The sequence below is a fragment of the Phocoena sinus genome, chromosome 6, assembly GCF_008692025.1.
Source record: "Phocoena sinus isolate mPhoSin1 chromosome 6, mPhoSin1.pri, whole genome shotgun sequence".
Lineage (NCBI taxonomy): Eukaryota > Metazoa > Chordata > Mammalia > Artiodactyla > Phocoenidae > Phocoena > Phocoena sinus.
The window spans coordinates 41,067,862-41,087,435 of NC_045768.1; the positions used below are offsets into that span (position 1 = coordinate 41,067,862).

The window sequence follows — 19,574 nt, forward strand, 5'->3', positions numbered from 1 at the left end:
GTGTCTCTCACAATTAAACCCATCCACAACCTTGCATAAATCAAAATTTTGCTACCATAACAAAATGTTACACTGGGGCTGTATAACATGGCCCACATCCTCATTACATGCAACACTAATTACTACCAGCAGATTCAGAATTTTCTGCACATTAGAGGCTTTTAGAGGAGCTATAAAAAATTTCAGGCACCATTAATTTAAATTTGTATTGAAATTTCCTTTTGACAGATGGCCAAAAATTACTTATTATTTAGAGTACCAGAGCTGCCTGTTTGCACATTAGAAGAGGAAAGGGAAAAATTAAAAGCAAGAAGGAAATTTATGTCACGTTCATTACCTGTTAAATGTTAAGGAGCATTATCCTGCATGAATAAATTATTTCATACAAGCCTGACTCCAGCTGCAGGCAACTGGCATGCTCCGGCTGATAAAAACCATCTCTAGTCACACAGCAGACAATCATAAAAAGCCCCTCTTAACCAGGAACCACTTACGGGAGGATGAGGACGATCGATGGAACAAGCAACTTACTGCTTCTCTGAGCATCACAGAACACATTTACAAAAATTAGTGAACTATTTCACCTTGCAAAGCCACAGGACAGCCCCAAACCTGACACAACACGACTTCAAATTCAAGAACAGTACCCCCAAAAATATCTATTTATAGCTACCATTCCATAATAAATCAAGGCAAAGTCATCCATCTCTATTTCCTTTTGTTTTTCCCCTGGCTTCCAAGCTATATAGATACTCACTCCCAGACTCATCCCGAATGATTATAGATGATTTCAAAATATACCCTACTCTGACGTGAGGGACTATAAAATGTAATTGACACAAAAGTGTGCACTGGAGTATAAATATTTTCACAGTCTTCTGGGACTGGGGCATGAGAGGAGGCTTTTGTTTAGTTCACTGGCCTGCCTGAAGGTATGTATTTATCACATGAAGCAGGGAATGTTTATGTTATTGGCCTCAGAATAACTAGACAGCCTTTCCAAGGGCTGCTACCAGCAAATCTTGGTCAATGCATTTACTTACTACTTCTTAAGTACATATGTGTGGAATACTTACTACACTCTGATTAAGAATGCTTTTTAATTTAGGTACTGATGTTCATATTGTACAACAAAGTACACAGCTGTAAATGCATAATTAAATAATTCAATGTGTGCAGTTCCAATTGTAAACGTTGACATTTCTATGGGTATGCAGATACCCTTTCAAATTACAAAGATTCTTGAAGGGTAAAATAGATACATTTTATTTTCCATCATTTAATGACTTTGGGGGAAAAAAAAAACCCTACTTCCCTTTTATTATAAAAGGACAAGGAATAAAGAGGCATTCAAAGTGACAGCACACGTGGTTTCAGGGGAAGATTTTAGTCTCCGTGTACATAACTTCATTAAAAACTGCAAGAGAGGACTTCCCTGGTAGCGCAGTGGTTAAGAATCCGCCTGCCAATGCAGGGGACACGGGTTCGAGCCCTGGTCCGGGAAGATCCCACATGCTGCGGAGCAGCTAAGCCCCTGTGCCACAACTGTTGAGCCTGTGCTCTAGAGCCCGCGAGCCACAGCTACTGAAGCCCGCGCACCTAGAGCCTGTGCTCTGCAACAAGAAGAGCCACCGCCATGAGAAGCCCGTGCACCACACCGAAGAGTAGCCCCTGCTCGCAGCAACTAGAGAAAGTCCATGTGCAGCAACGAAGAACCAATGCAACCAAAAATAAACAAACAAACAAATTGCAAGACATGTAACTGCCTATGTTCCAAAACATTCAACTGTTGTAAAATACAAGAAAAGGAATTGACAGCATCTGTGCTTTAGCCAATGCTTGAGAACTGCCCTTGCTTTCTAATCTATACAAAATACAACGGCATGCGTAATACAATTATCCACAATACAGTAGCATATTTACATGGTGCCTGGCTCAAAAGTTACCAAGCAGTTTCACATTTTACTCATTTTCTGTCGTGGTAGCCTGTTTTTCTTGTTTGCTTACTATATAAATTCAGGCACCCTTAGCATACCCCATTGTGTATGGTATTACACAAGCACATCCAAATCATTAGGCCCTAACTACTTTTCCTCTTTCCCTACAACTTCTCTATAAAGAGACAGAGAAGGTAGATAAGACAACGCAAAACCTAAGGAGAATAACTTGCTATACTGGAAACCAAGATGTCATTAAATTAAAGAAAAAAAACTCTTTCTGGTGAAGAAAAATGCTCTTAAATGTTTTGATAAAGAGTTTTGTAGGATGGAACTGTTTCCCAAAATGTTTATTTCCTTAAAAACCAATTTTTTCCCATTATTATTTATCTTATAGCCAAAGCTTAACTGAAGAAAAGCAGTTATTCTTTTTCACATGGCAAAGACATAATAAAAAGAGCAATGCAAGCCAGATCTTATAATCCAATCTTGATCTATAAATCTGATTCTGATAGAGAAATGGGACCAATATCTTAAAAAATCTCAAACGCACAACTGAAAGCAATATAAAAATGCAGTTTACCACTATTTGGTACAGCCCACCAAATCATCCTGTAAATCTCAAAGAATCCATTACTACATTTATGCAAATCATTGAGAGCCCCCTTTTAAGCCATTCCTTCATCTGTAATTTTGAGTCCTACCTTGATGGAATCTCTGTCTATAGGCAAAACAGCAGCAAAGGCAGAGCAAATGGGGAGAAGAAGGAAAAAAAGAAAAGTACCAGTTAGTTTACATAAAATCATACATTTGTCAAATTTGATCTCTGCAAAATAGTAAATGGCACAGTTGTCAACTTTGCTGTAAAGTGAATTATTAATATTACTAGACCAGATCCACAAAGCGCCAATTTACCTTTGACACAATTTCAGAAACCAAAGCTGGGTATTTGTGTTACTTATACTCCTTTCCGACTTTTCCACTTATAGAAGTATTTATAGACATGCCTCAGCTCTGGACCATAGCACTAAGATAACTGAATGACGAACAGTACAGGGTTTCCAACATCAGAGATGGGAAATTTATGTTTATGTGATAAAAATCATTGACCCAAGATTATAATTCATGGTAATGACACTGAAACAAGAACAGATATGAGGTTTTAATTATAACCACACCCTTTCGACCAATGAACCACCCATGTACTACGTAAATTCCCACAAAGGAATGCTGGGAGAGACTTTTGTTTTTCTGCCATTAACTAACTAAAACTACTAATAAACACCATACAAACACAGAGTCACATCAAAATGTCTCTGCACCATCATCTATTTTAGTGGAGGGAAGAAACCAACCTAGAAGGAGCACAACTGGCCTTACAATCAATTCTTTACGTAAACAACTGTTGTTCTTAGAGGCAGAAATGAGTTCATTTCATGCTTCTAAACAGACTGGGTGAAAGAGGTAGTTAAACCAACAGATTTCATTAATTTGGGCTGTACTTTCTCAATTACTAGGACTACTGAAATTGTTTTCTTACCTGCAAGATTCTCACTGCATTATATGTGATTTATAAGTAATAACTGAGGCTGTCAAACGAGTAAATGATCAGTAAATCTTTCCCCAAAATAGATTTGGTCAAAATTAGCTATTAACGCCACTCACTATTTCAAACACAGGGCACTGTGGCACTTCATTACTGATTTAGACTTGGGGAACTTAGGGGGTAGCAAGGGATCAGAGGCAATAACCAGGAAATGCATCCCCCCCTTGCCTTTCGGAAGCACATTAACTCTTGCCAACCACTACGGTATCATTTGGCAAAAGACTGCTTCCAATCATTAATTCACCTTCCAGGGGAAATCCTTTGTTTAGTCACTGCTAAAACGAAATCCAGAAACAAGAATAAACAATGACATACAGACCTACCCTCAGCAACAGGTAGGTAATATCAGACTGACATCCCGAGAAAACTGCTTACCTCTTTGGTGATCATTGTCATGATGCTTCTTCTCATCTTTAACTGGAAGGTGAGACTGGCCTCCGAGGGCACTGGAGAGGGCCAGAAGGCCGGCACTGCTACCGATGGGTGGAATGGCAGGGGGCTGAAGCCCTGAAGGGTGCGGGGTCAGAGGCACTGGCAGACCATGTCCATGTGATAAATGCTGGGCCTGGAGTTGTTGCTGCTGTGAGAAACCAGACAAAGATATTGAACTTGTTCCCTGTATCCGAGACACCCCCCAACAACAAAAGGAGAGGAAAGAGGTGCAAAAAGATCCTGGAAAGCCCAGCACCCATGAAAAAAAGGTTTATTCTTTACATATATATATAAAAGGGAAGGAGACGAATAATAGAGAAATGCTATCTTTTTTACTTGGACTTGGTGGTTTTGCAATGCACTGTAAATAACCTAATTTTTAAGTAGTGAACCTAATTTACTTTTAATAGATGAAATTAGATTTAACAAAGCATCTGTATTTTGGTCTCCAAAACATAAAGCCTCACTATCATACATCTCTAATCAAAACATATATGTGACTGTTAAAGCAGTTATGTTGAAGAAAAAAAGCTTGAAAATTGAGAAAATTAGTGTTAAACAGTTCTCCCAGAACCACTGCACAGCATGTGTCGACAGTTAATTTGAAAGAGAAAACCTGAATTAACAACCCAGAAAAGGAAACTGGTTGCAGCCACCGTTTTAAGCCCTTTAAGTGTCCTCAGCGGTACTTGAGCAAATTACTAAAGAAAATCTAACGTAGCAAGGCTTGGGTCCTCCTGTAGGCTTGCTCAATAATGCTGAAATAATTGGGCACTCTGTGCACGTTTAGTGATGCTCGAATGAAAAGCTAGAGGCCTGCCCTTGTACTCTTCTCCAGCGGCCGCCTCTGTGTTGTGACAGGTTTATCTGAGTGGGACTGTGATGCATGCACCAGTAACTGTACTGACAAGAGTTTAAAGTCATTTTTACCGGCACACTGGCAACACATGGAGAAAGCCCTCGAGAGGCCGGAAGGGGAGTGCTTGACCTTAGCCGAGGCTGCAGCAAGCTGGGCTCCAGGGACCGAGGTGGGCAGGCCTTGCTGCCTCTTCTGAGGGGGAGACGGGGGAGGGGTGGTGATCGGAGGGTATTCAGTTAAATATATCCCTCAACAGGGGCCCCACACCAACCAATACCCTGATTAACAATGTTCTGTGAGGACAAGTGTTGAGAAATTCTCAGACCAACTTCTGTAGTGATTACATTTTAATTAATACCTTTAGAATCACTTTTTAGGCCTATCCTGTGATAGCTGAACAGTCTCTTCTATAATTTTCTTTCCAAGCAGGACTGCACAAAATAGCTTTCTCAAGAATGTGTGGGGTGGCACGTTCTGCTCCCCTTCACTGGTAAGAATCATCTTGAAAAATATTTCAAAGAAAAACGTGAGTTTTTTTTTTTCTCCTCCCCAAATTACTTTTACTTCCCTTCTCTACCCCTCTGTATCTCTTCCTGCGTCTGACAATAAACGTCCAAAGGTAGCCCTACTTAGTTCTTCTCTCCAATTGACCTGCACCTACTTACTGTACATGCACTTAAAGTACAGTCAATAAAATAGTACTAACACTTTTAAGACAACTTTACATACATAAAATGGCAAATTGGAGCAGTAATAAAGACACTCCACCAACCAATGCCCACCCTAAAGTCCTGCCAACGTGCTACCTAAATGGAGAGTTCAAATTAATGTCGTCCTTCATTTGAGTGGCCAAAATCAAGTTCATTAATTCTTTATGTACTGTTACTTAGTTGTGACCAAAAAACACGAGCACACAATAGTTTCTAAACATGTAGAAAATAGGTCTATGAAGAAACAAGGCCTTCAGCTAAATATATGGCAAATTTATTTCAAGTCCTTGTTCTACTGAAATAACCAGAAAAGTGCTCCAATTCTCTTTCTCCTCTATATCCCATAATACTTCATGTGCATGGGTCGGGCACATAGCCACTTTCTATCTCAGATCGGAGTTCAATCAGCAAGCATTTATTAAGAGTCTGCATATGTCCTTCTTACCACCTTTCCTAGACTCTAAGCTCTGTGAGAGTCTGCATCCGACACACACCCTAGCTAACTGCAGGCACTGAGACATTCATATATCTGAGCAATTAAAAAATATGTCTATTTCATTAGATATGGAAAAAAAACCCTCAGCCAAAAGCAATACTTTCAGTGGCCCAGGTGTTTCTTTTATTTTTGTCTCACAGGACCAAAAATAAGCACTAACAGACTCATTTTCCTGTTCATCCAGAACTTTCCAAAGGCAAAAAACATACCCCTAGTCTGCAGCACATGCCATTCATAGTGAAGACTTCCTGGGTTCCTTACTTGTACTCTATTCTACCTCAAAATAGCTCTAACACTAATCTTCTCCTATTCTCCATTGTGCCCCTCTTAAAGGAGGATCCCTTTCCCTTCCAAGGACCAGACTCCTCCCCCTGCAACATCTTTTCTTCCCTTCTCCCTTCGTTGCTCCATCAATTCTCCAACTCCCCACCCCCACCTCCACCTTAGGTGGTTCTGTCACTGATTTTGCTCTTCTGCTTGCAAGCCTAATTCCAGCATCTCTAGCATTGTGTTTAAGACGAATTGCCTCCCTAACACTAAGAGAACTTGAGGTAGCATTTTTTCAGGAGGGGAAAAAAAACACTATATTTTAATCACATTTTGTGTCCTCCACTGCCCCTAACACAGTACCTTGGCACATAATTGGCACTTGATAAATGTTTGTTAAATTTAATTAAATTAACCTTCTTTTGCCCTCTTCAGCTACTGGTCTGTGTGTGTGTATATATATATATATATATATATATATATATATATATATCCTTGTCTATGGAGAGCCAAATTTCTTTAAAAACGAGTGTAAATTTGCAGTCCCCAGTTCTTAACAACCCCCTCCTGTAGACAGACAGACAGACAGACACACACACACCCCTTACTCCTTAACCCCCTGTAAACTGGACTCCAGGCCCACCAATCTCAAAAAAACGGATGATGATTCAGATAGCTATTTTTTCAAGATGTCACAGTCATCTTTCTGATAATATCTCAGCCAGAGCTAGCATATCCTCCTTATGAAACTCTCCTCCACCTGCTTCAGGAATGCTACAGTGATCGCCACAGCCTCTCGTTAGTTATCTCTCTGAATGCTGCTGTCAGATTTCCTTCTTGGCTTCTCCTTGTTTACTACAGAGGTAGAGTCCTAAACCTTTTGCTCCTTTCCCGTGCTCCAGTAGCTCTGGTCTAACTTCTTGCCAGACAAGTCTACTTGGCAGTTCGGCATTACCTGAAAATGAAATGCTTAACACAAACCCCCTAAGTAACTTCCACTGGCTCACGTTATCAGTCACCACTGATCTGTTTTTCTTCTGTGCTCCTACATCCGTCATCACCAGCTCCTGTCAAATCTCAATTCCAGCATATTAGTCAGACCCTCATCATCCCGTACTTTGATTAGCGCAAGTCTCCACTAGCTCATTTTGACTGTACGAACCCACCCTGCATCATCACTGCCAGTATTTTTCCCTCAATTCATGGCCTCTCCTGTCTCTTAGAACAACCTCTCCATTACTTATCTAAGTTGTACTCACCCATCCTGCTCAGCTCATGTTTCACCTGTTCTGCAAAGGCCTCTCCAAACGTGCCATGTGTCTACTTACAGGACTCCCTGTATCATTCATTGGCACAGGCTGCCTCATAAAGGTACTGTTACTCATCTTTTTATGGATAAGAAGACCCTGACCTGCCAACAAGATTGTGAAATTCTGGAGAGAAGAGACCAGCCTCAGGACTCTTTGTACCCCTGGCACCTGGCTCACCACTATTTAGTCATATGGCCATATATTTAAAGCTTTTGGTAAATTAAATTTCTACTAAATAAAAGAGAGTTCCTATACATCCTTTACCCAACTTCCACTAATGTTAAAATGTCTTACCTACCCATAGAATTTATCAAAAAAAAAAAATCTTACATACCCAATTTACCAAAACTAAAAAATTAACATTGTACATTACTATTAATCAAACACAGACTTCATTCAGATTTCTCTTGTTTTCCATTAATGTCATATTTCTGTTCCAGAATGCCACACTGCACTGAGAGGTTTTAATTTTTCACTTGCTTTTATACCAAAATTATAAAAGCCCTTCCAATGATTTTATGAATAATAACATCCAAATTACAAAAGTATCGTTAAACAGAATATGCCTTGAACTTACCAGAGAGAGAGGAAAAAAATGAGAGGGGACGACCATAAACCCATTTTACGAGTCATCCACTATACGTACAAAATATCAGACAAAAAAGCACACTCAGGGCACCCTGTAGAAAGGAGCAATTTTTAGCAAGTGTTTAAAATATAAAACTATCAGGTAAAAATGAGATTAAGTAAGATACCAAAAGGTAGATGATAAAAGTATAAGACAGATATACTGAAATACTTTCGTAGGTTTTTAAATGTTTATAGCAAGCAAATCACTTTCTGTATTTAGTGGTCATTTTTAAATTTCTTTGTAAGTTTTCTCCTTAGAAGCTATCCTAGCAGCACAGTGACAGGTATAATGGATAATGATTACCGATTAGTCAATAAAACCAATGTATTAGAGACCAACTTCTTTACATAAAAACAGTAAGTCACCAACAGCTAAACTGGACTTTACCCTTTACTCCATCAAAAAAAAAAAAAAAGGCTTTATCAAATTACAAATAACATTCAAGAATTGAAAATTAAAAAGAATCTCTATCAAGGACTCTCATCAATAGAGGAAAACTCATAGCAGATTCCCTGGAAAAGGACTCAGGTTTCTCTGGATATTATTTAAGGAGCTGGGGTAGCATAACCTAATGGACTTCCCTATAGTACAGCAAAAGCTTGTGGATGTTTCCCAATAGCTTACTGTCCTCTGATCTCCACCCTGTCTGTGTTAATTACACAGCAATTAACCTGCAAAGGTTTACTTTATCCTACAGTCACCAAAGAAACATAAAACCTCTTGCTTTTTGAAGACAGAGAGAAAGGAAATGGATCTTAACAGTACACCAGTTCAACACTGATTTATTATTAAAATAATTTAAGATAAATCACCACTCTAATCACAAAGCAGCAGGTTAAAAAATGCTTACCTTACAAGGAAAAAAGAAAACAATCAAGCCAAAAAACTAAAAAGAAGAGAGCATAGACTGTAGTACCACTTAAACATTAAAATAAAATACACTCTATGTAACCATAACTGAAAAAAAAACCTACTGAGAAAGACACCTATCTTGAAAAATTTCTTCTGACTGGGCTTCCTAGGCCATTACTATCTTGGGTGCCTTATTTAAAAAAAAAAAAAAGAAAAAAGAAAAAGAAAAGAAAGAAAACACTCTCACATCAAACCAGGATACAAAATAAAAATCTTTTTTTCTTTTCCCTTGATGGGCCATTCAAGAGAATAAACATTAAAATGGAGTGAACTTTAAACTTAGGCAAATAAGTACTCCATTAAGGTAATTAATTTAATTTTGAAAAATAGCCAGTAATTAGTTCTAAAATACACAGCAATGAGGTAGTAGATGCAGCCTCAATTCTGTTAATAGCTTTTTACTGGAGATTCTGTAACAAAGAATTATCTTCTCACAGTTTCAAGTTTGGAAAGAAGGGAAAAAAGAACCACTAGAGAATCAAGTTCATAGGAAATGTCTTTTGAAATGTCTATCTGCCAGCAAAAAGAGAAATTCTTTTTAATCAAATGTCCCCAACTGCTTGATTACCAAGGCTTGACTGGTCAATGACCAAGCAGGAAGCAGGGTGAGTGCAGAAGCTTAATCCACACAAATCCCTAGCAACTCTGCACAACTCCAACTGGAAACCAAACAGAGGTTTTCTTGTCCACCACCCTTCACTTCTACTGTGCTATCAACAGAAGCCTCAAAAACAAACAAACAAAAAAACCTTCATTCTTAGAAGCAATGACACCCCAGCAGCAATCAGCACACTTAGTGCCGTATCTTGGTTTCTTTAAAAAGAAAAAAAAAAAAAAAAAGAGCAAGGTGAGCCTGCTACATCTTGCGCTAGAAAGCAAGAAAGCTATCTAGACTAACAGGGTGTGACAAATAGGACAATGGGCCAACTTGAAGGGGTCCTCACTGGCAAAACTTGAGACAATTCAAGCATCATAAAGAACAGTGACTGTAGTAGATTACAGCATTATTTTAAACCCAGTTGCCAGGAGTGGAGTCCACGGTACCACAAGAAAACAGGTGGAGCTGTGGGACACGCCATGAGGCCAAGGACTAGAAAATGGCTCTTCCAACCAGCTGGCCAAGCTAAGTGCACTGAACATGTGTGCCTTGATCCAGTCAGGAGACATTATTCCAGGGGACAAGTAAGGGAGGGTCCGACAGACCCAGGAGCTGGGCAAGAGAAGGCAACAGACTCTGAAATAAAGCAGCGAGCACAGAAAAGGGCCCGGGGGCTGGTATCTACACTGCTCTGACCGCGAGGGTACGCGTTAGTAGGGACCCTGCCTGTGTGGGCTGGGCTGAGTCTGAGAAAGGAGATCCTGGATGATATGTGGGGATGCAACATCATGAAGTGACATCAGAGCTGCTGTCTGGAGTCCTCACCATCTCTGCGAGCAAGAGTAGGGCACTTTACGATTTCAGACCTCAGTTCCTTCATGCAAAACGTGGAAAGGGTTATAAAATCTACCTCCCCAAGGCTGCTGGGAAATGTATGAGATTGTGCATATAAAACGCTTAGCGCAGTGCCTGGCAAATAATAAACACTCAATAAATGGTTGCTGCTATTATTGGAAAAAGGTATCCAGAAGTCTATATCCACACACACACTCACTCACGGAAAACGAGGGGAAGGAGGAAGGGAGGTAGGCAGGAAAAGCTCTTCTTTACAGAAGAATATTAATTTAAAAGGAAAAAGTATTTAGAATTTACCACTTCATTACTCCAAATGTATTAAGAGCGTCAACAGATACTAAAACCACTGGGTAAAATGTTGTTGGGGAACAGGTTATTCACATGTCAAAGTATCATCCCAGATTACTAGCTTCACCAACAATGTGATACAACTGGGAAATACACAGCATCACCCAGGTACACAACATCACCAAGGTAGTGTTTTTACTAAAAATACTTAACCTGAATCTAAACATCAGAAAACAATCAGATGAGTCCAGGTTGTAGGGCAGTCCACCAGGCTGGCCTGGAATCTTCAAAATGCCAAAGTCATAAAGCGAAATCGCTTGGGGACTGTTTCTTGGGGGTGTGAGGGACGACTGGCACAACAAAGCCACTCTTTTTTTTTTTTTTTTTGCGGTACGCGGGCCTCTCACTGTTGTGGCCTCTCCCGCTGTGGAGCACAGGCTCCGGACGCGCAGGCTCAGCGGCCACGGCTCACGGGCCCGGCCGCTCCGCGGCATGTGGGATCTTCCCAGACCGGGGCACGAACCCGTGTCCCCTGCATCGGCAGGCGGACTCTCAATCACTGCGCCACCAGGGAAGCCCAAAAAGCCACTCTTGAATGTGAGTACCAGATTAGGCGACAACTGCTACGAAGAAAGACGAGCTATCAAGGACTTTCTGTGGACAACTAGAGAAATACGAATATGGACTATACACTGGCTATATGGAGGTCTTAACTGTATCATGCTTATACTGGAAAACTGTTTATAGAAGATGCACGCTGATACATTAAGGGGTGAAATATCATGTCTCCCTGCCTCGTACTTTCCAACAATTTGGCACACACAAAGTATGTATCTGTCTGTATGTGTGTATACACATTACAAAGCAAAAGTGACAAAATATTAACTGGTGAATCTAGGTGGTAAGTACACAGTGTTTGTTTTACTATTCTTTCCACTTCCCTATAGTTGTAGAGGTGGGGAAAATAGGATGTGCCCTTCCAGACAAAAGATTGGGAGTTCTTACTTTGATCAAATATCTCTAGCAAAAGCTAAAAGTTAAGTGAATCCATAGAAAGAAGCAAGAATATAAAAATGAACAAAGGAAGGAACTTTACAACCTAAGCTTATCTGTAATTCATTCCTGATGACTTAAAACATGAGATTTACTGCAGGGGAAAGACCAGCATTTATAGCAACCCAACAAAGATTATCACTGCAAGGATAAGTTTCTCACACTAAAACCACAGATCTCTATGGTCCTCAAGATCTCTGGACTGGTCTTTAAGGGGAAGACAGGTAACAAGCAAAGAAGCAAATTCCATGAGTCCTGTGCCAAGGATTCCACTGTCTTAACTTGCAGTTTAACTCACAAAGTAATAACAGCAAAAAAAAGGAAAGGACAAAAGTCCCCCAACCCTGAGTTATTATATTAACTTTCCCATCAGAAATCCTATTAGAATTTTTTCTGAATTGGTCCATAGTTTACTAGGAGAAGTATTTCTAAGCAAATTAATAATAGAAATACATTTTCCTGGAGGCTTGTTTAAACTACTTAATGAATTTTTTGAAGAGATTTTAACACATTATCTTACTGAAACCAAGGCTTCTATTTTGTGTTGTAGTCATTAAAGTTACCAAGCTAAGGGATCCTGCTCAGAAAAGCTTTCTTTAGTTACTTCACAGTGTTCTTTAAAAGTAAAGCTGCATCTAAAAAGCCTATCTACTTCAGATTCTTCAGTAACCCTGCAGCTGACCTTAGAACTTTAGAAGTAGAATGAACCTCAGATGACAGCTAGCTGAGTTGCTTTCCAACATGCTGACCACAACTCCTGTGTGTGCATGTTGCATATCTGCATAGAATAGACATGTAAATAAAATGAAAGTTTAACAAATACCAAATACTATGTGCGGCACATTTTTATATTTTCTATTCTCTTCTTTTTTAAAATAAAAAATGTTGACTATTGATTTCACTGCATAGTCATGAATCTCAGGAACTGCAGTTTGGAAAACACTGAACCAGGCTGTGATACTGTGATTTACAATAAGAAATATATATTTGGTCTTAGTTCACAGTTCTGGGCACAGGGCTCCAAAAATTCTAGGAATTTCCTAAGTGAAGAGAGCAATAAAAGGTGTGTTTTGTTATGTTAATGACGTGACTTTCGGAGGGCACTCGTGGTTGGGAGCCGGTTGCTAGGAGAACCAACCACATGAACAGCATGTTGGACCTTTCAGTCCCATGCACCAGACCTTCAGGGAGGGAGGGGAGAGTGGCTGGAGAGTTGAGTTCAATCACCAATGGCCTCTGATTTAGTCAATCATGCATATATAAGGAAACCTTATATAAGGAAACCATATATAAGGAAACCTCCAGAACAACCCAAAGGACAGGGTTTGGAAAGCTTGCAGGTCGGTGAACACAGGGAGATTTGGGGAGAGTAGTGCACTTGGAGAGGGTGTGGAAGCTCTGCACCCTTTCCCCATACGTTGCCCTATGGATCTGACTTCCATGTGACTGTCCCTGAGCTACATCCTTTTATTAAAGAACAGGTAATTTGGTAAGTTACATGTTTCTCTGAGTTCTGTGAGCTGCTCTAGCAAATTAATCAAACTCAAGGAGGTTGTTAAAAACACAGATGATAACACCTGTATTTGGGAATGGTTTCTGAAGTGCAGGGAGGAGGGGCATTCTTGTGGAGCTGAGCCCTTAACCTGTGGGATCTGATGCTATCTCCAGTTGAACTGTATGACACACGCAGCTGGTGTCAGAGAATTGCTTGGCGATCTGGCAAACTATATACCGCGTTGGAATTGGGTGCAGAATTTTACAGGCCAACACCTGCATATGTGAGGCCCAAGGTAAAAGTCAGTGGGAAATTGTATCCGCATCAAGAATGGAACACAAGTCCTCACCATCCAGCCCAGTGAAGTACCTGCTGCCCCATCAGGACCTTTCTTAACTAGGGAGGTCTTAACACAATTGGTAAGTCATCGTTCATTCATAAGAATCAAGAGACAGCCCCTCTGAAGAAGTGACCTCTGAACTAAGATCTGAAGGATGAGAATGAGAGCACCTAGAGCTGGGAGAAGAGAGTCGGAGATGAGAGAAAAGCAGTTGCAAAGGCCCAGACAGGGAAAGGAGCCAGCAGTGACCAAGGAAGAAAAAGAAGTCTGGTGGGAACCCAGTGAACAAGGAGGAAGTGGGGTCAGATGCAACATTATGGGAAATCAGATCACAGACAGAAAGGGCTTTACACTTTCACTTAAGAATAATGAGAGCTTTAGGCAGTGGTGAGTTTGTCGTCGTTAAGTTTGAACTTTTAGCTTGTACAAAACTGGTAAAAGCTGGATAATTATTTGCTGGCTATATGTGTTAACAAATATCTTCTCTCAGTTTCTAGCTTATCTTTTCATTTTCTTTAAGATATCGTCTGATGAACAGATGCTTTTAATTTTAACTGAGTAATATCTTTTTCTTATGGTTTGAGCTTTCTGTGACCCATTAAGAAATACTTCTCTACCCCAAGATAAAAAGTCTTCTTGGTTGTTTTTCTTCTCTGAAAGTTTTGAAGTTCTGTCTTTTTATACTTTTCAGACTGACTTCTGCATGAGATAGTTACCGGACGCGCAGGCTCAGCGGCCATGGCTCACGGACCCAGCCGCTCCACGGCACGTGGGATCTTCCCGGACCGGGGCACGAACCCATGTCGCCTGTATCGGCAGGTGGACTCTCAACCACTGCGCCACCAGGGAAGCCCCTACAATTTTTTAATTAATATTTTTATAGAGTAGTTTTAGGTTCACATTTATAGTTTTAAGATTAGAAAAGTTTTATCAATAACGAAGACAAGCAGAATAGAAAGAAATTGAAAGTCACACATAATCCTACCAGCCAAACAAAACTATAATGTTGATGAGCCCATCCAGCATTTTTTCAATGCATATATGAGCATTTTTAAACAAAAATAACATCATGCTATCTTGTTAAATGCTTCCTTTCCTATTCAGCATATCAAAGAACATTTTCCCATACCCCTAACTAATGCTTTGACTAGATCACTCCTAATGGCTGTACAATACATGCCATTGTATAGATATGAGAGTTCACTTAACTAGTCTCCCAACTGGTTAAAGGTTAGGTTGTTTCTAATTTTGAGATATGTATGGAGAGTCACCATGGTTTAGCAATATATCACTTAAGACAGTTCCTCTGCAAGTTACAGAATACCCAAATAAAAGTGGCCTAAATAATAGGGGTTTTTATTACTCACATAACAAGTCCAGGCTTGGTTGGATGACGGCAGTATCAAGGCTCTGGGTCAGCATCTCTGGTTCTCCTGACCTCTCTCATATCCCATGTCCCCCAGGATGGCTGCTGCAGAACTGAACATTAACTCATCTTCACACAACCACGGTCAAGCACGGAAAGAGGGCAATTTTCTCTTTATGGGTCTTTCGTTAAGGAGAAAAAGGCATTTCTTTATGTCTCCTTGACCTGGACAGGGTCATATGCCCACAGCGCATCTGAGAGGAAGGCTGGGCTGAGCACCTGGATGTTTTAGCCATAGCAGGAGGTAGGTTCAGCCTGCAAGAAACAACCAACAAAGCCTGCCCTGGCATTATCTTTGCTCGTAGGCCATCTGAGGATATGAGCTGAAAGGAACCCCAAAACAACCTCTGAGTTTTCAATCCAGGTAGACAGCAGCTTAAATTGTTCTCCTGCCTTCAACAGTTTCTCTTCCCAGATATTAACTTATACAGAGCTGTGTCTATAAATTGCTTTGATCAACCCAGAAACATCCGGGAAAATAAAAAAAAATACACGACTGCCACTTTGCTTCGGGATCAGTGTGGCACTGTCCCTGTTAGTCACAGAAGACAACCTGAGCACCAAGATAAACTCTCCCCCTTTAATGGAATCTACCAAGGAGAAAAAAATGCATGAGAATCACAAAGGCAGAATAGCCACGGAGCTGCCTTAAAAAGGATTTAAGAATGTGCCATTGGGCTTCCCTGGTGGCGCAGTGGTTAAGAGTCTGCCTGCCGATACAGGGGACACGGGTTCGTGCCCTGGTCTGGGAAGATCCCATGTGCCGCGGAGCGGCTGGGCCCATGAGCCATGGCCGCTGAGCCTGTGCTCCGCAGCGGGAGAGGCCGCAACAGTGAGAGGCCCGCATACTGCCAAAAAAAAAAAAAAAAGGTGCCATTAAGTTTTACTTAAAGGTTTGGGGTATGGGGTCAGCTCTAGCTCTTGCTTATTAGGTCAACAGCATTATTTAAGTTTGCAATATTAATATATCCCATGAAGTAGTGTTATTCACAAGTAGGATGGACAAAATTTTCTCAAGATGGAGAAATGAAGAAAAAGTACAGTTTATCCTAAGAGAATAAGATAATTTCAAAAATAGGACTCCCCCAAATGTATTGGCAATCCCTGTGCTTTATGTCCCCCCTTACTGGTCCCCCCGCTTTGTGTGGTCCTCCAGCAGTTATCCCTCTCCCTCACCCACTACTGCCTATAATTAGCTTAGCCTCAGGCTTTTGCTTTCAATGGGTAACTGCTACCCCATCCGGTGTCCCCATGTGCTTGGTTCATAACTTTGTATAAACACGATTCATCCATCTATGAATCTACCTCTCCCACGAAATCATGAACACAGGGACCAAGAGGCAGGGACCAGTTCTTAGTTATCATTGTGCCCCAGGCCTTTAAAAGGTACATGTATGAACAGGAGACTAATAAAAGTATTCCGAAATACATACTTGCCTGTATTTTCTTTTGATACAACTATGTGAAGGCAGCTGCTAGCTCCAGTTAATACCTCTTAATACAAAAAATATTCCAAGCAATCATCATCATTAGTTGTTCAAGATTAAATGTTTAATGTGGTTAACTTATTTTCCGTAATACCTATGACAGTATCAACATAACGCAGTTTTTTGTTGTTGTTGTTTTTCTTAACCCACCCATAGTTCAAGAAACTCCCTCATCCCTGGGGCACTATTTAGAAACAAATTCAGTGTAAACTTCTGATTTCCAGGTCTCTGAACAATTATGCAGCAATGTCTCCTTATAATGCTACAGACAACTGCCTTCTGTCTACACACATTCCAACAAGTATCATACTATGTCAGGATCTTGTGCAGTTCGATTCTTGGTAAGGTGCAGGCTCAAACATTTTTTGCCATGAGACCTAAGACCAGAATTTCTTCTCTGGACAATGTACATCCTCCACACACCCCCAACAAACACAATTCTGCCAACATTTCAGGGAGCTAATGGACAGCCTGATACCCAAGCATGAAACCCAAGAGGATCCAAGGACCTAGGTTAAAAATACCTGTCTTGGTACTGGTGTTTATGACAACTTTTGATTCTTACATATGACAGTAAGTTACAAAAAGCACGAAGAAACACAGTAGGAGTCGGGAGTATCCAACTGATAGGTGGAGCTAGTATACACTTCAGCTTAGGCTAACCAATTACTATGTGCATCAGGCACACCCACTTTCACCTCCCTTATTGAGCTCTGGACCCTAAACACTGGACAGTACTATAATGGATCTCAGGATAAACAGCCTATTGATCCCAGTGTAAAAGAAAGAACAGAGTCAAGGGAACAAATAAGGAACAAGTGTAACAGAATGGTTAAATGTGTGAGCTCTGAAGTCGGTCTAGGTTTGCTTCACTTGCTCCCTGTGTGGCCTTCAGAAAACTACTTACCCCTTCAGAGGCTTGGTTTCATTATTGGTAAAGCTGGGACAATAATACTCCCTTCCTCATGGGGTTGATATGAAGTTTAAACAAAATAATGTCTACAAATGCTAAGCACAGTACTAACACAAAGCAAACAGTCGATAAATGCTTGCTATTTTTAATTACTCCCTTAGGGAAAAGAATATAAGGCTAGGGATGTAAATCTAGAGAAGTGACTGTGACACAAAAGGCCCCCAAGTTTTAAAATAAAAATTCCAGAGTCATCAAAACAAATAGGCTTACAACCCATACAATATTAGAAAACTGGATAGCACTTTAGCGGCTATCAGCTCCAGTCCTGCATTCTACGGGTGAAAAAACTTTTAAATGAAATTCCTAAGATCATACTACAAGTGACACCCAGGATTGTGTATGTATTTCCTACCAGTCCACGCTTCCTTCCTCTCAACCTTGGCTCAAAATTGTGGGACAAAAAAAATCAAAATGCAAAAATAGGTCAAAATAGAATATTTGTTCATTTAACAAATATTTATTAAATATAATAAATTATTGCATGTTTATTGAACAGTTACTGAGTATTTATTATGCAAATATTTATTGAAAATGATGAGCTACATATTGTTCTAGGCACCACAGCTATAAAAGGGAACAAGATCCCACCTGCTATTGAAGGGAAATTAACACACACGTAAACAAATAAATGGTAAATGCTCTGAGGAAAATAAAACAGGCTACTGCACAGAGAATGAACTGGGTGAAAGAGCTACTAAAATCTGCCACCAGGGAAGTCCTTTCTCAGGAGATAACATCTGAGCTGAGATTCTAATTTTTTAACATCTTTGTTGGAGTATAATTGCTTTACAATGGTGTGTTAGTTTCTGCTTTATAACAAAGTGAATCAGTTATATGTATACATATATCCCCATATCCCCTCCCTCTTGCATCTCCCTCCCACCCTCCCTATCCCACCCCTCTAGGTGGTCACAAAGCACCGAGCTGATCTCCCTGTGCTATGCAGCTGCTTCCCACTAGCTATCTATTTTACATTTGGTAGTGTACATATGTCCATGCCACTCTCTTACTTCGTCCCAGCTTGCCCTTCCCTCTCCCCGTGTCCTCAAGTCCATTCTCTATGTCTGTGTCTTTATTCCTGTCCTGCCCCTAGGTTCTTCAGAACCTTTTTTTTTTTTAGATTCCATATATATGTGTTAGCATAGGTATTTGTTTTTCTCTTTCTGACTTACTTCACCCTGTATGACAGTCTCTAGGTCAATCTACCTCATTATAATTCAATTTTGTTTCTTTTTATGGCTGAATAATATTCCATTGTACATATGTGCCACATCATCTTTATCCATTCATCTGTCAATGGACACTTAGGTTGCTTCCACGTCCTGGCTACTGTAAACAGTGAGCTGAGATTTTAAGGAGGAGCATGAGGAAGACCATGTCAAGACATGGAGGATGGGGGTTCTAGAAGGTAGAAGAGCTGTGCACAATCCCTCAGTCAAGAAGATGCCTGGGATATCCAGGGACAGAAGAACGAGACCAACGTGGCTAAAAGTCACATGAATCGAGTGAGGGGTATGTGAAATCAGAGAGGTGGGTGAAGGGTCAGCACACACAGAGACTTGTGGGCCATGGTAAGAAATTCAGATTTCATTCTAAGCAAAATGGGCAGCCATCAGAGACAGGCTTTAAGCTGGGGAGCAAAAGATCCAATTTATATTTTAGAAGAAGATCATTCTGGCTGCTGTGTACAGAATGAAGAACAGAAAGACAAATGCGCAAACAAGAAACTCTACTAGGAGGAAGCTGCTGGAGACTAGCAGAAGGAGTACCCGGGACCAGGGGCAGATGGCAGAAGCAGTCACCCTTGAGAGAACAGTCTAGAGGCAGAACAGACACCATTTTTTAAAGGAGAGAAAGTTGTTCTATTGAGCTTGGATTCTTCCCCTTCATCCATCAGCC

General features: G+C 40.5%; 1 protein-coding gene across 10 annotated transcripts in view; it reads right to left on the reverse strand.

Moving 5' to 3' along the window:
- The window catches only part of TLE4 (TLE family member 4, transcriptional corepressor), a 151,250-nt gene that overhangs the window by 76,269 nt on the left and 55,407 nt on the right, over positions 1-19,574 (reverse strand). For 5 of the 10 annotated variants that reach the window (XM_032634295.1, XM_032634290.1, XM_032634293.1 and 2 more), the window contains 2 exons: positions 3,919-4,120; positions 2,642-2,658 (listed from right to left, as the gene is read on the reverse strand). In XM_032634295.1, the coding sequence (XP_032490186.1) occupies positions 2,642-2,658; positions 3,919-4,120 (219 nt within the window). Of the gene's footprint in view, positions 1-2,641; positions 2,659-3,918; positions 4,124-19,574 lie in introns of all 10 variants that reach the window. The other 5 variants (XM_032634294.1, XM_032634297.1, XM_032634288.1 and 2 more) reach the window with 1 other exon arrangement.